Genomic DNA, 16,038 nt, shown 5'->3' on the forward strand with positions numbered 1-16,038 from the left:
AAATTTTATAGCATCATGTAGCAATTATTGATACTGAAATGATTTATACAATACTTTTTTCAACTTTTTTAAACTAAATAAAAAGGAATAAGAGTGGTATATTGACCTTGTTGTTTTCAATATTTAGAAAGCAGTTCCTCTTCTGTTCCTTGTAAGATGATTATATGTCTGCACCAGGTTATTTCAGCAGCTACCCAGGTGTTGCAGATAACAGGCTACATTAAAGCTAAGCTAGCAAAAGAATTGTGAGATCAGTTATTTAAGTAGAGCTACAGACACATTGTTAATTATTAGACATTTTTGTGTTTTCTAATCTCTGCCCTGCTTTCCTCTTTTACCATTTTACTATGTCTGTCTTCTCTTTTTTCACTTGTTCAAAACATTCTATCCTTGTTCACTCTGATAGAGTTGTCTGTTTCCTTTATTTTTTAATATTTTGAACTTTTTGTTTACAAGAATGAGGAAATAGGTTCTAAGTTATAAAGTTATAAAGGTCTTGCCTCCAGAGAGAAGACCCAGAAGTCTATAAGTAGAGAGTCATGATGACTCAAATACCAGTTTTGACGTGTTTTTGTTACTAGTGATCAGGAATTGTTCATAATTTTACCTAAGGAATTATGTGGAGTGAGTTAGAAGTTATTATTTGATTTTTTAATTTGCATTTCTAATTTAAGAATAAGATTATTTTCAAGGTGATATTTAGATTCTACTTGCCTTTAATTTTTGGCACTTGATTTCTGTTTATATAATAGTCTTAATGAGGTATTTATAATTAGAGGCAAAAATAAATTATAGAATATATAGGACTAGAGTCAGCAAACTGAATTTGGGACAAATTGCCAAATATCTGGGTATCTGGCTCTGTGGGGAAGTTGGGGTTCCTATGGCCAGGATCCTCACTGAACTTAAACCACCTGATGATGTAACGGGCCTGTTGTTAGACTACTGCTTCCACACCTTTAGGCAATAAGCTGTTATTGTGCTATATAGAGAGCTAGGCCCAATGCTCTGGGTGGAGGCAGAGATGGTAGTGCTTGACCTACCACAGGGAGAACAAACCAGATAATAAACCCTTTCACCCCAAAGAATGTTTTGCTTTCAATTTCTTTGGTCACATTGAATTCATAGCAAACTTGCCCAGGGCTGAAACCCCTTGGCTCTAAATTTCAAATTTATAAAATGAAAGTATAAGAATTTGTAAGGGATTTTTATGTCTGTGCTTGATTCTCTAGTAGGTTATACAATGAGAAAATGAATATTTTTTGCATGAAATGAGATATTTGAAAGTTACACTAAGCATAAGTTAAACCATAAAAATCATAAGTCAGATCACAAAAGATTTCACTTTAAAAATTAGTTGAATGCCCCTTATACAACTATGATAAGTCATAATTTAAACTAACTCTTAATTCTAATAATTTGGAGTTTGTCCCTATATTCTGGTGATCTTGATAACAAATCATCCCAAGAGGCGTAAAACTATACTAGAATTTTGTTCATTGTTTTAAGTCAGGAATTTGGGAATCATCCAGCCCAGGCAGTTGTGGTGAGATGCTGGCTGGGCTTTGTTCACCTGGAGGTTCCCCTGGGCCAGATGTGCAAGAACATTTACTCTCATGGCTGACAGTTGAAGCTGGGAGTCACTGACGGCACATACAGGGCTGTCAGCCAAGAGCACTGTGGTTTGTACTTGCCAGCATGGCTGGTGGGTTCTTTCTGCAAGGGTGTAACCTAAGAGAGCATTCAAAGAGACCAGTTGTGGAAACTGAAAGGCCTGTTTGATCCAGGCCTGAAAGTCATGCAGTGTTACTTCCATTGTATTCTGTTGGTCAAGCGAGTCAGTAAGTCCAGCCCGGATCCAGGGAGAGGGCATTAGACTCCCGTTTTTCAGTAAGAATAGTAGCAAAGAACTTGTTATCATCTTTAATTTACCACACTATGAGTTCCATATTTATGAATAATGATTGAATTAGAAAATGATAGAATTGGATTTTAGTCTGACAAATTAATTATATTTGAATGAGAAAGAGGATGTCATAGTTATTAAATTATCTACTTCCCTTCCTATGAATAATATTCATTTAAATAAGCAGAAGGTTAAATTGGTTATATTACCTAGAGGCTAATGGGATAACTATTTGTAAAAACTAAGAATATTAAAATCCAGTTCATGCTACTCATCAATATGATTTCTAACTCAATAGATCATCCTGCCAAATACATGTAGAATTTTGCAAACATAGTGAGAATATTGAAGGAATATCACTATCAGCCTTTATCTGAGAATAATGTTATTCAAGGGCTTTTATTTTGTGTTAGATACTTAAGTGAATATTGCCACATATACATATAACAACTAAAAATGAAACTCTCTGTAACTAAGATTCATTTGCAAAGTCATTCATAGAGAAGGCTTTTATAAATTGACTTTAGATGACATATACCTAGTATGTGTTATTCTACAAATAAAGGCAAATTACATGTTAGCACTACCAGGTTTAAAGCTATGAGACTATGAACTTCTTCAAAAAGTTCCCCAGGAATAAAATCAGAAACCTGTGTAAAGTGAGCACATTTTTTTAAATCCAAGTTTCTTTACCATCCCTATCACTCACAATACAGGCAAATCTTAAACTTTAAAGGAATTAATCAACAAAATATTAATATAAAAATAATAGTAATTAATCAGCAAAAAAACATGTGTAGTGATTAAGTCTGAGGCTCAGATCTCCTGTCAATAAAAGACGCATGACAGACTGCAAGTCCCATGGTAAGCTGAATGCTAGCTGCCATTAGCACCCTCAGGTGTGTGTGTTGGGGTAGGGGAGGGGTGCGGGGAGGGGGGGGGCTGCCTCAGTTTTCCAGCTGAAAGTAATCTCATCTTTTCGTCGTCTGAGACAATGAATAAAGTAACAGCAGCTGAGATCTAGTTCTTGGTGCTGCTCCCAACCAATGGCTGAACAGGGAATGGTACAAGAGCCTACCCACTTCCCCTCAACACGGATTTCCTCTCATAGGCTTGTTTGGTTCTGGAGCTCCAGGTTTAGTTGGCAGAAGATCTTTCAGGTATGGATCTTGGTTCTGCTGTCCCTCCTGCCCAATTCTGGTTTTTCTCCTTTTCTTTTTACATGGATTAACTTTCTAATAAACCCTGGGCTCCTTAACTCAATCTCAGTATTTGTTTCCCGAAGAACCCGACCTGTGACAATATTATATTTATGAGGGGAGTTAATTTTTCCTAAGTGAGAAGTTATGCAAGACTCTGGAAATATAAATGCTGATAAAATATTAGTTTATAGCCTGGTGTTATTGTCAACTTCTACAGTAAATGTCCACGGGGCTTACAGAAGTTAAGAAACCAGCACAGAGCCCCAGGGTGTGTTAACTGAAGTACCAATGATTTGACTTTTGATTTTTCTAAAAAAACAGTATTATTCTCTTACCTACCTCCTAAATCTGCTAGTTGTTGTTGTTGTTTTTTTCCTTTGCATTATGGAGCAAGCTAAGACCTCTCTGTTGCCATTAACAGTGTAACACCTAATATTTAGAAACCATGCAAATATTAAAAATGAGTATAAACTCTACCCATGAAAACTCATAAATTAGGGAAAATCTAGGACTAATACTAAAGAAAGGAACAATTATCATCTCCCAGTATCATCTCCCAGTCAAGCTAGTAGTTGTCAGGAAATGAAAGGAGATATTAGTAAATTCAAATTATATGTTCTGTATTGGTTAGAGGAAGTAGAAATTATAACACTGAGAACCAGGGTAAGCATTCTGTTTCCTTCTTTGTCATCTTAGATAAAGTAATCAGAGTCAGAAAAAGCAGAATTCTCCTAATTATTTTTATTTTTTATTTGGTAATTTTATGGGAAGGGAATGTGTATTTGAGGCATCTGATGTATGTCAGTTACAATGTTTGGTGCTTAATGTTATGCTAGTGAAATAGAGTCTGCTCAAGTGGTGGGGGGAAAAATGGCTAGTGAGTCTAGGAAACAAGCAAACAAAACTTGAAGTATTAATATTGTATGAAATGTATGATTTAAACGCCATGTGGCATACTCTCAAGGGATATGCAACTCAGCTAACAAGGGAAAGGTCCCAGGTGGATTAAGGAGGAATGACTGAAATGCCTATTAGAGCATAAGGAACGGTGGGGGATAGAGGGATGCATCAGGTAGAAGGCAATGTAATTCAAAGGTGTACGTGTGTAGAGCAAGAAGACATGAAACAACATTTTGCATTTCAGTTCTGTAGGAATGAGCAAAGGTAAGAAAGTTGCAAATGAAAAACTTGTCGGCTCTGGAAATGCAAGAATCACAGATAATGAAAGATGTTATATATGCTACGCTAAAGAGTTTTGACTTATTTTTTTTCCTGAAAGAGGAGGTAATTAGCTGTTAAATTAACAAGTGATGTAATTAATTCCTGCTTAGGAAAATATCTCCAGCAGACAGGGAAGGTGATAGATACAGAAACCCAGTTTGGAGCCTTACTGTAGTAAGTGAGGTAAGATACAATGAGTACGGAGAATAAACCAATGAAGAACAAAGAGGAGGGAGTCTAAAATACCAGGAAACAGAGACTAAAGAATTTGGTACCAGATTTGGCTCAGAGTGAGTGAGAGCTAGAGTGTAAGAGGGCTTCCTGACTCTGTTAGGAAATAGGAAGATAAAGGGATAAGTGCAAGTGAAGTGCTGGGTAGGGGAAGTAGATGTGGAAATGAAGGATTTTGGAATATTTGTAGGACACAGCTGAGCATATGCCCAGTTAAGTAGCTTTATTTGTGGGTTGAAGCTTGGAAAATAGATAGGTCTAGATTAAGTTACCAGCAAAGCGTAGTAGAGGCTGTAGATGTGGATGTCTTGTGTACGTGGAGGTAGTGGCTGAGTGTAGGTGCAGAGTAAGACTAAGTGCCCAAAGAGGTAGCTCTAGTGGGACAGGCAAATGTTATAAAGATGTTAAAGATAAAGACTGCAACATGGCTAGTGGTTTGGGAATTAATATTTAATTACAGCATGGAAATAAACAGTAGGTAAAGTATCTTCTTTAGAGTAGAGTTATTTTTATTCTGCTGACTATGCACATACATGAGAGGGAAGTATTTAGGACTCCCTGGTTTATGTCTTAGGCAATAAAATGGACAGATATCAAAAGAAAGACTGATACAAGAAAACGTGTGTGTATGTGTGTGTCATATATAGCCTAACATCTTAGGATACATTAGCCTGTTTATTTTGCAACTTAAAATATATTGTAACAAAAAATTGCACTGAAGAGGAAGTCTGTTTCATTACTCAGGTGCAATTATCTCCCACTGTGTGAAGCTGACTTTCCTTATCAAGAGCAAAGTTAAAGGACTAAGCCTATTATGCCATCTTTTTGATGTTTTTATAGGACATAATGAAAGATGAATGCACAATACTGAAGTTGCAGCTGAAAGAGCGGGATGAAGTCATTTCCCAACTTCAGGAAGAACTGGTAAGTGATAAGATTTGGCCCCCCAGTGTGCTTTTCTTGCAAGGTTATTTGCTCTAAGCCCTACAGCAACTTATTAACACTATTATTATTACCTACAAACTGTTAGTGAGTCAACCTGATTATCAATTGTGTAATCCTACAGTAATAAGGACTTGACTATCTGAAAAGTAGAATGTTTTATAATATATATTACACTTTATGTAATTCTAGAAACCACTGAGCTAGTGTTAGACATTTTAGCTATCTATTAAATCGTGAAGGCTAAGGACATATCTTATTTTATAAAGTACATGATTTAACTCTAGTCTGTTATACCTAGATACAATCATGTAACATGAAGCAAAGGACTCAATTTTATAAACAAAATTTTTGCTTTTTATTTTCATAGTTACCAAAATGTATGAGCCTAATGAGACTTTTTGTTAATACAGATATATGAAGTAAAAAATATTTTTAAAAATGAGATGTATAGTTGATGGTTTCAGGGTGTTTGATTTTTTTAAAATGTGATGTCATTAAAAATCATATTTTCATAACATGAAAATGCATTTGGTAAGTAACAGGAATACCAGTGGGCATTACTAAGTGTGTACTTTCAATTTGTATATGTTTATGAACAATAATTTGCAATAAAACATTTAGTTCGGATAGAAATTTTTTAAAAGTTCTCTATAAGAATGAAAAAGGAAGGAAAAATAATTTTTTTAAATTCCTCAAGAGTTCTTAACAGTATCAGTAAAATGAAGGCATTCTTAAAATAAGAGACTGACTCATTATCAAGATCAAAAAACAAATCCCAGTCACAAGTGTTCTCTATGATGTTTGCAGATTTGGCTTTAACATTAACAATGATGTATTACATAATTATTAAATATTATATAACAAAACATGTTATAGAGCATCAAGCTTCTGAAAACTCAAGATAGCACTGAGATAGCAGAAAATTTAAAACATTTTATTGACTTTTAACAACTGACATTTTTACTGAAATGTGACCTTTATTTAAGACTATAATAATTATGTAAGTGATTTATTTACAATATATGTTTTGTTATATTTGGACAAAATTTCTATATTTGCTATAACTCATAGGTCTATATATTTTATAATCAAGCTATCTTTATGTAGCATACAAAAGTATCTTTGGGTTGAATAAAAATCATGTAAATATTTATTAATGGATACATAGAACCATCACTTTATCACAGCAGAAAACCTATCATTTACTTTGTTAGAGAATGCTTCTTTTAGAAAATTAATTCAAAGAACTATTCTTTTTCCCTTAATATTACTTGTGATCAAATTTAAAACATATACAAGAAATCAGACCTTCATTTGTGGAATAAAATGAGGAAGAAAATTATTCCTTCCAGAACCAATGTTATATAGCTATGATTAAAATGATTTAGTGCCCCTCCCTCTAAAAACAAAGTCCTCTGTTGGCTTATTTGGCAAAATGAGGTAGAAGTGTTTTCTTGTTTGCCTTTATACTTGAATTACCCAAATTGACTACTTAGCCACTAAAATTTTCCAGGTAACAATCAAAGTACCATTTTAAGTTTTGTGCAATGTTATTTGCATAATCATCTTGAATATTTCAAGGAAGGAAAATGTTAACTTTTGAAAATATAGTTTATATTATTAAAGAGGACTGTAGCTAAAGAAGAAGGAAGAGGAAACATTGTTTAAAATGAAAGGCACCATTAAAATGGATTTGGAGCATGGAAGAGGAGTTCAACCACATACAAGCAATAAAAACCACATGAATCCATTGAAAATTAGGTTATAGAGCTTCTTATCCTCATAAGAAATGACGTGTGACATTTTGAAAATGTGGACATTAAACTTTACCTTATACTTTACCTACCTAAATTTGAAAATTTTAAAACATATTAGAAAACAGTTTAGCTGTACCTTATGATAAATTCGTAATTTGTAATAATTAAGGACTAATTTAGTTTTGTTTATCATGGGTTTCTCATTTTTTGACCACTGCTATTATCATAAACAGTTTTACCTTTATATATGTTGTAAATCAAATTTGATATAACTGTATCAAGAAAGGATTTATATCTAAATTTAAAAAATAGTTATTTGCTATTTAGCTTCACTTTGACACCAACCGAAATTGACAGTTTTAAGAATTTTAAAAAGTTAGGGGCATTGTGGGGTTGGGGAAAAAAAATGTTTTTGAATTCAAGTTTTTAGTTATTTCTAGAGCAGGATTTCTCAACAACAGCACTGTTGACATTTTGGACCAGACTGTTCTTTGTTTTAAGAGGCTTACCTGTGCATTGTAAGAGTTTTAGCATAATCCATGCCCTCTCCCCTCTAGATGCTTGTAGTACTCTCCAGGCATCGCCAAACGTCTCTAGGGGGAAAATTGGCCCTAGTTAAAAACTATTGCTTATTAGATTATAGTCCCCAATGAAATTGTATGTTATAGGATAAACGTCTACTGTTGATACCTAGTGAAAAACAGAAGTTCTTCATAGAGAATGGGCCTCTCCTTTAACTGTTACATAAATAGCTATTTGCATGCTATTTAGGTTGCCAGGGCTGCCATAACAAAATACTTTGGACTGAATGGCAATAGAAATTTATTTTCTCAAAAGTCCTGAAGTTGTGAAGTCCATGGTCAGGGTGCTAGCATAGTGGGCTCACGTGAGAGAGCCCTTTTCCTGGCTTGTAGACGGCTACTTCCAGCTGTGTGCTGACATGGCCTTTGCTGAGTGTGTGTAAAGAGTAAAGGGGTGCCACCCTCACGACTTCATCTAAACTCAAGCATCTCTGAAAGACCTCCACCTCCAGATACCATCCCATCAGGCACTAGGGCATCACACATGAATTTGGAGGGGACATAATTTATTCCACAGCCATACTGTTTATACTCATGACTATTTAATATTTGCAAGAAAAATTGAGGACAAAGAGTTCTATTTTTCAAGTACTGAATGTACTTTTTTTTCTCTACAATTCAGAATTATTATCTTGGTTCAACTTTTCTTTTTTGCTGGTTTGGTAGATTTTCAAAGCATAAATATACTAAAATTCAAAATAATTTCAGTTTAGATTATACATTGATGTTCAGGCAAATTATCCACATTATTAAGTGCATTTCTAACATAAATGTATATCATAATCACACTTTCAATTTATCCCTTCCCACTCTCTTTTAAAAGAAGAAAATGAGTGGTTTGTACTCTTGGGAACAATTTGAAGATGTCTGAATATATCATTTATGTTAGTGAGATTTACTGATTTTTTTTAAAAAATAGTCATTTACACATATTTTGATGCCTACGGGAATATTAAATAATATATGAGTAGCCTGGGGTAGTATATGTGCTGGGACAACTAATTGGAGAAAACAATTATTCTCTTTGAGCAGATGTTTTGGGTATGGTAAACAGGAAAGAACAGTTGCACCTCTGGAACACTAAGTCCCAACTGCTTTTTAATAGAACAAAATCTCCTCTGCAGGAGCTAGGAAGTAATGTGAAGGGCACTGACTCGCCATCCATATGTGACATGGGTTATGTAAATAATTTCTATGTTGATAATAAATTATAGCTTGCACTGGTCTTAAAGTATGTTAACAAAAAATTGGAATAAGCCAAACAACGTTTCAAACTATCTTTAGTTTAAGAGCATTCTCCCATAGAATGAAATTTGAAGAGGTATTTACTTTCTTCTCTTCCCTTCCCTAAAAAAATTACATGGATTTGCTGAGTTTGAGAACTTTGAGTGATTTTAGTTTTTAGTTTTCCTTTGAAATATGTATTTTTCTCTTTCAAGAATTCTTAGTGGTTCATATTTGCAAATCCCTATTCATAGTATATGTCTAGATGTAAATTATGTATAACACAAGACTTATTACACATCACTGTTTCCTTCCCTCTTTGTATTTCGCCATTTTTACATTCTCTTATTCATTTACGGTTTGGTTAGAATCCTTTCCCAAGTGTTTCCTTCACATATGAGATATTGATGATATAGTCTCTAAATCTCTTTACCTTGAAAGATGAAAGATACTGCTAAGATTGAATTGTGTCCCTCTGAAAATTAATATGTTGAAGCCCTAGGCCAGGCCCCCAATGTAACTCTCTGGAGTTAATTTGGGTTAAATGAGGTCACAAGGGTGGAGTCCTAATTGCATAAGATTAATAGCCTTGGAGGAAGAAGAAAAGAGGGAAACGTTTCTCCTGTGCAGAGACACTGAAGAAAGGCCATGTGAGCATGTGTGATGAAGAAGACAGCTCTGTGCAAGCCAGGAGTTGTCCTTACTAAAACCTGACCATGCTGGCACCCTGATCTTGGACTTCTAGCTCCCATAATTGTAAGAAAATTAATCTCTGCTTCTTATCCACCCAGTCTATGTCATTTTGTTTAGGCAGCCTGACCTTAGATAAATACCATGCCTAAATATATTATTTCTAGATTTTTGTTCCTTTATTTTTTAGTAAATATTCCATGATTTAAAAAAAAAAATAGGTGCTGAATATGACATTTTTCCATGACTTACCTAGGTGTGTAACATTATTTTTCTTCCTTAATACCAACTCGTATTTAGTAATCCTGTTCTATACATTCAAGTCTTCCTTCCAGTTACGTTTTTTTCCTCTTCTGAAACTGTTATTATTTCCACATTTGGTCTCCTAGATCATCCTTCAAGTCCCTAACATTTTTCCCTTTAGTTTTGAACTGGTCTGTACCTGAAATTTCTTCTGCTAATATTCTAAGCCATTAATTTGATTCTCAATAATGACTACTCTTTTATAGTCTAGTAAGTGTTCAAATTCAGAAACTAACTTTTAAATCTAGAAAATAATTAGGCTTCAATTGTATACTTTTAAATACTTAGGATATTGTAAATCTGGTGGTGTACAGCATTATCTATTGCACCTGAAGTGTCCTGTTCATCACATTTTTGCTTATACTTCCTTCTTAAGGGATTTGGTCCTTGTAAGAGTTGCTATTACTTCATTTTGTTTGTTGTGTTTCTCTCTTCATCCTCATCACTCAAGTTAAAAAGAAACTTAGAAAATTTAACCCTTAAATAGTCAAAGCCCAGTAGAATCCACTTTTTCTAGCTGGTGAAATGACAGGCTTAAAGGATATTAGTCCTCAGATTTCTTTTGTAACAAGCTGAGGTCTCCTCAGTGAAAAATGCTAGAACACTACTCTGCAGTTTTCCCTGCCAGAAATACTTTGCAGATCCTGCTAGGATAAGAAATCAGGGAAGTATCATCTTCTTGTCAGGGTAGATATAGTCCATCAGCACTGTCCTCTCTAGAACCTTTGATTTCTCACCCTTAACCCAGATACATTAGCTCCTGGTGCAGTGACTCCACCATCTAACTGCAGAGAACAAAGTCTTTTGAGCCTGCTTTCTTCTCCTAATACCCATTAAAACCTGAACTCTTCCACATAGGCTTCCAAGCTTTGCCTTCTTGCCTCAGCCTCTGCCTCAGCCCAGGAGAAATTAGTGTAAACTTGGGAGAGGAGGATGTCAGGTATTGTATTCAAGATACCATCTTCTTTTGAGACTTTCAGACTACCCACTGACGTGCAAACCAGAAATGGGATTTTATTATGCAACTTTCCCTCTACAGCTTACTTCTTAGCAAGAGTTAACTGGCAGCCACATTGTGAAGATCCAAAGTATATACCAGGTTTGATGAGCCAATACAGTGATGGAGAAATTAAGGATATAAGTGCCTAGTCTAACTACCTGTGTGACTAGATTTAGGTATTTTTCATTCTTATGGCATCAGTTTCTTCAAGTCAAATACAGCCATAATATAAACATAGAAAAATAAAAAAACTAAACATTCAGCAATAGTGAATTTTATAAATTATATATACAGCTATAATATGGAATATTTACAAAGCTGTATACATATAAAATTAACTGGGGTTACTTGCATATGACACTGTGATACAGTGAACTTTCTAGGCATGTATTTTTTTATAAGTTATTTTAGGTAATAGAATATTCAATTATTATAAAACTTGATAATGTTTTACTTTTAGCGAGTATATATTCCTTTACAATAAATACAATCAGGTATACCTCTTTGGTAAATAAATGAAGAATTTAGATTGAGTTTAGTGGTTTTCATACTGTGATCTGTGTTTTGGGGGAATATCTTAGTCTGCTCGGGCTGCTGTAACAAAATACCATAAACTGAATGGCTTAAACAACAGCCCTTTATTACAGTTCTGGAGCTGGAAATCCAAGACCAAGTTGGAAATAAGAGGAAAACCTATAGCATCCACTTAGAATTATTCAACATCATGTTGATTGAGTAGGATATTAATTAATTGAAAGCATGCTAAAGAACCAAAATACAGAATCAGGAATGACAGGAGATCTTTTTTTTTTTAACAATTAATATTTGTATATATATTTAAGTATGTTTGTTTATTGTATGGAATATTTTGAACTTTTTGAATATTAGAAACATAACTCTTCCACCCAGCATAAAGATTTGAGGATTTTATGACTTTATTAAGATATTTAATAATAGGTGTAGATTTAGACCAATTTAAGCATAATGGCTAAAAGTAAGAACTCTTAACTAGAATCAAGTATGCTGTATTTAAAATAACTGCATATTTTAACCTTAGGTGTAACTTTATTAAATTTAATAATATAAAGCAGAAATATTTTTTTCACTTATGAGAAAGTTTTAGATTCTTGGTTATTTAGTGAAGGTCACGTTGAAGAATACAGTGTAATTTTATTGTTTGTATGAAACTGAGGGACATTGTAAATATTACCTTCTTGTGCCTAAAATAAATCTGAGAGATGTATCAGAATGTTGATGGTGAAATGTAGCCTTGTGTGTTTTTGGGAAATGGTATTTTTCTTGTAAATGATTATAAGACTTCTGAAACCATTTATAAGATTAACATATGGTTTCATATTGTGGGTGAAAAGTATGCTCCATATAATAACAGAAATTAAAGAAAGTCTGTTTGGTATCTATTGATACAAAATATTTTTAAGTGAATTGAAAGTATTTCACAAATAAAAATAACTTTACTTGGACCTAAGACTGTGAATAGTGAAACTTGATTGTCCTAATTAGGACCAAGCTGTGAATGTACTGTTTTGTTTTACCAGTCATCAGAGACCTATTACTTATACTTTGTCAAAAATATTAAATGAGTTTTATAGATAACCACATGAGAAAAGTGAATTATCAGCAATTTATAATTACAAACTGTTACAATTTGAGCCATTCAGATTCTTCCCTTTAGAAACTTCTACTCATTTTCTAGCTGATATGAATAAAAAGCATCAGATGCAGGTTTTTTTTTTTTTTAGTATATTTCTTTAAAAACATTTCTATCTAAAAGGCCAGTTTAAGTGGGTCACCCAAAAAAGTTTTCTGGGCAGAAAAGTTTATCACTCTGTAAGAATAAATACATAATTTAATATAACCCTTATTAAAATGATTAAGAGGAAAAGGCAAAAAAAAAAAACTTCCTTATTTGCCTTCATAATCTTACTGTTTACTAACATAGTATTTGTCAGAAAGTAGTGAAAGCTGTCAGTTTCCAAATACATAGCTAATCCATTAAGTATTTTAGTGGATTTTAATATCTCCAATTATGAACTTTATTTTTCATTTTAAATTGCATGTTTCCTTTTATGTATTAAAATTAATACATGAATAAAAAAGTTACATCAGGGCATGATGTATTAACTAAATTGTATCTTTTGCAAACTCTTATTAAACAAATACTGGAACTACTTTTTGGCATATATTTACAAAGTTCGATACAACAGTTTTAAATAACTACATTTCTGGCCATTACTAATAATCACTTTATGTCGTGATTATTAAAGTTTTTTTTATAGAAGAGGGTTTTAAAAATTATCTGTTCCAGGCACCCAATTTAGTAAATATATCACTGAATTGAGCAGTTCTTCCTGCAATGTAAAGACTAACTCAAAGATAACAACAGAAGTTAAAAAAAAAAATTATATCCCCTTTTATTATGAAATCATCTTTATTCTCATTCAAAGCAAGTATTAAATTTTTACTTGAGTGTGAGTAAACATATAAACATTCATTTTCCTCCTAGCCTTTTAAAATGTCATTTACTTTATTTAAATCTAAGCCAAGCTCTCAGCTCATTTGTTAACATTTTAAAAGCAGCAAAGTATGGGCTGCATAAAGGCACTTGTAGAACTGATGAATTTTGAAAAATTGAAGGCAATTGAAGAACTGAAAATGTAGCATTATGTATAATCAGGTTACTATGCATAATAAAAAACGGGAGCTAAAAATAAAAGACTAAGAAATACATATGGCTAAATGGCACTTTACCAAGAATCTGGAGAGAAGAGTAATTTTGATTTGGTTTAAAAATATTCAGAATTCAAAATTGAATAAAATTGTATGCCCTTGAAGCTTTAGTAACAGATTAATTCCTACTTGATAAGAGAAACTCTTTTTTTCATGAAAATTATATCCTGAATTCATCTTAAAAGTAATTCCCCACTTGCTCTATATTCTATTATAACTTAGGGTATTATTTCATGCCAGTCATTTTAAGATAGAATATTACAGGCCCATGGATAATTTACATAAGAACAGACAGCTGTAAGTACTTCCAAATCCTCTTTCTTTCTCATATTTAGGAAACATTAGGAACAGAAAAGAAAGAGATTAGGTATATTTAAACATTATTAAAGTGTCAGGCTACTTTCCTTTTCTTCAGGAGAATTAATTGCATAGATTCTAGAAAAGGCATATCTCAGCAGTAATTACACTCCTCATCAGGCCTGCAAGACAGACATACAGTGTGAGTGTGACAGTGTCCTGTGATGCATAATGGGGATTAGCCCCCTGTGCCTTACACACTCCAGTCCCCTGATGGAGAGCTGCCAAAAGATACAATCTTTAATATTCCACTGCAATTGCCTTGGCAATCCTACACATTTAAGTCTTTATCACCAAGTGTTGTCATATTACAGTAGGGCATGGATGTAGGGAAGTAATCATGGTATATAATTCAAATGCAGTATGAAGGTGTTTTACCTTTTACACAAAAAGGATTTAAAAGGAGTATGCAGCCATATTATGGCCAAATTAGGTATGTAGCTGGAATTATACATAAAGTTGTTGGATATTTTGCATATTTTTCATGTATTCTATAAGGTATATGATATGATTACTAGTTTCCCCTGCATTCTTTTATTATTTTTTATATCAATTGAGATTCTGGTGCTTAAAGTAATTTACCAAATAAAACTATTAAGTTTTATATGGGACATAAAAATGGCCAAAGACTTAGAATCAGGGGCAAAAGTACAAATCATGGTCCCAAATTGCTGGAGGAATCAATAAGCAAAAGGAGAAGGTATGTATGCATGTGTATGTTACATGTATGTGTAGATGTGTGTATAAATATAAATACATATAAACATTACACATCACATAATGTTCTACCTCACAGTATGTTGTCTTTAAAAACTTGAAAGGCGGTCTGAGCTCGGGACTCAGACTGCAACAAGGGTTAACAAGGTGGCTGGATCTCCCTCAAGAAGCCAGCAGTCAAATGAGGGAGACAGGCATAAACAGATCATTTTAATAATAGCAGCCATTATTTGCTGAGATCCTATTCTTTGGTGCTCTGATGAATGGTGTGGGTTTATTATTGCCTTTACTTTTAATAATAGATTTGAGACATATGTATTTGTTCATCTATATAAAAGAAGTTCAGAGAGATTCCGTGATCAAGTCTGCATGGTAAGTGATTTAGGACTTGAAGCCAAGTCTGTCTGACTCCATGAGCACATTTTTCCCCCTAATACATCAAAGAGACATAAATTATAAAGTAGGGAGGTTAGTGCTATGTAATAGGATACCACTCCTTGGCTACATATCAATACCATAATGAAAACAATAGCTCTTGTTTATTGATTGCTTATCCAGGTGGTAGCAGTCAGGTCTTGTTTTGTAGAACACAACTGGCTGCCCTGAGTCTATCAGAGTGATTACCTGCAGCGCCCTCTCATAGCCTCGAGGTGAGCACGATGGCTTTTCCTCAGGACATGGAACTTCACAGACACATTTAATGTAATTTGTTACATTTTTTCATGGGTTCTCCTGGCATCTGATTAAGGACAGTAGGTGAAGGCCATTTTTAAAAGTACTTGTAAAATCATGGCTTAGCATTATCAATGATGAAGGGAAAAAAATCTAAGTTTCCTATCTAAAAGCTAAGAAAACAAATGTTTTTAAATATAACTGTATCTATGTAATGTATGTGAATATAACATCTAAATATACATTTTTCATATCACCAATAAGTATACCACAATAAAATACAAACTGAGGGGTTGTCAAAAATGAAGAAAGCCACTAATTGGAAAAGAAAGTGAATAAGGATCTGATACCATTTGACAAAATCATTTTACTCAGTTGATGAACAAAACATAAATGAATGGGCTAGAGATGGTTTTTAGTAATTTAGTACCATCTCATATCCCATCTATTTGGGCTATTTCTAGGACTATTTTAATTTCTGTAA

The 16,038-nt window shown here is 33.5% G+C and overlaps 1 protein-coding gene across 5 annotated transcripts in view; it reads left to right on the forward strand.

Annotated features, from left to right (window-relative positions):
* The window catches only part of CCSER1 (coiled-coil serine rich protein 1), a 1,396,684-nt gene that overhangs the window by 728,784 nt on the left and 651,862 nt on the right, over positions 1-16,038 (forward strand). For all 5 annotated transcript variants that reach the window (XM_057502445.1, XM_057502443.1, XM_057502446.1 and 2 more), the window contains exon 8: positions 5,401-5,484. In XM_057502445.1, coding sequence (XP_057358428.1) covers positions 5,401-5,484 — 84 coding nt within the window. The remainder of the gene's footprint in view (positions 1-5,400; positions 5,485-16,038) is intronic.

This window comes from Manis pentadactyla, chromosome 5 (genome assembly GCF_030020395.1).
Source record: "Manis pentadactyla isolate mManPen7 chromosome 5, mManPen7.hap1, whole genome shotgun sequence".
Classification (NCBI taxonomy): domain Eukaryota; kingdom Metazoa; phylum Chordata; class Mammalia; order Pholidota; family Manidae; genus Manis; species Manis pentadactyla.